At 22.4% G+C, this 861-nt stretch overlaps 1 protein-coding gene across 1 annotated transcript; it reads right to left on the minus strand.

Moving 5' to 3' along the window:
* Window positions 1-101: 101 nt before the first annotated feature.
* On the minus strand, window positions 102-674 carry LOC126910141 (poly(A)-specific ribonuclease PARN-like). The gene is made up of 2 exons (XM_050692527.1): window positions 406-674; window positions 102-346 (listed from the first exon to the last, which is right to left on the minus strand). Exons 1-2 carry the CDS (start codon window positions 422-424, stop codon window positions 129-131), a joined length of 237 nt encoding a protein of 78 aa, XP_050548484.1. The 5' UTR covers window positions 425-674; the 3' UTR covers window positions 102-128.
* Between the last annotated feature and the right edge of the window lie 187 nt (window positions 675-861).

An 861-nucleotide genomic window follows, 5' to 3' on the forward strand; every position in this document is an offset into this window, starting at 1 on the left:
CAATTAAATATTTAATAATTTAATAAAATAGAACAAATTAAAAAAACATAGACAAATAATTTATTTAATAGAATATATAAGTACAAAGCTTTTAGGTAATATATTAATTTTACTTTCCTATTCAAGACTCACTTTTTAATATTTGCATTATATTTTACAGCACACAAACCAAATTGAACCATTAAAAAGTCCATACAATTACTTCTGAGTTTTTGGTAATACTGAGCCGAAGTATCAAATACACTAACCATTGTACCATTATGAAGACCAGTGAATTCACCATCAATAGCAATAAAAATAGCATCATCAATTGCCTGTTCAATTTCTGGCAAAACCTGATAAAAATCTAAAAGAATAACAGAATTACACATCTGTAATATTAAAGTTTTCAAAAAATTATCTAACTTTCATTTATTACTTCCATTATTGAATTGTTTTTTTATAAGACTTTTGTATTTTATTTTTTACTAAACAAATACAACATCTATATTTGAGTTTGAAGCAAAAAATAATAAAATTTTAGAATATTCAAGACTTTACATGAGAAATTTTCCAATTTACGATTATTAAAATTTATACATAACGTACTAAAAGGATATCAAAAATACTAAAAGTATACCATGTTGACTAACGTGATGTGGAAATTAAAATAAAACAAATGAATGTTATCATATTTTTGTTTACGTTGTTCTTATCATAATTAACGCCGAGGTGGTAAAATGATTGTTTTTTTCTTCCTTGCTATGAGAGTTTAAAATTTTAAACAAAATTTGCTTGATATTTTCTTAAATTTTATCAAATAATTTAATTTTCCTACAATTATCTAATAATACAATTTTATTTTTGCAATTAACTTATTGC

This window comes from Daktulosphaira vitifoliae, unplaced genomic scaffold, assembly GCF_025091365.1.
Source record: "Daktulosphaira vitifoliae isolate Bord-2020 unplaced genomic scaffold, ASM2509136v1 Scaffold_4910, whole genome shotgun sequence".
Classification (NCBI taxonomy): Eukaryota; Metazoa; Arthropoda; class Insecta; order Hemiptera; family Phylloxeridae; genus Daktulosphaira; species Daktulosphaira vitifoliae.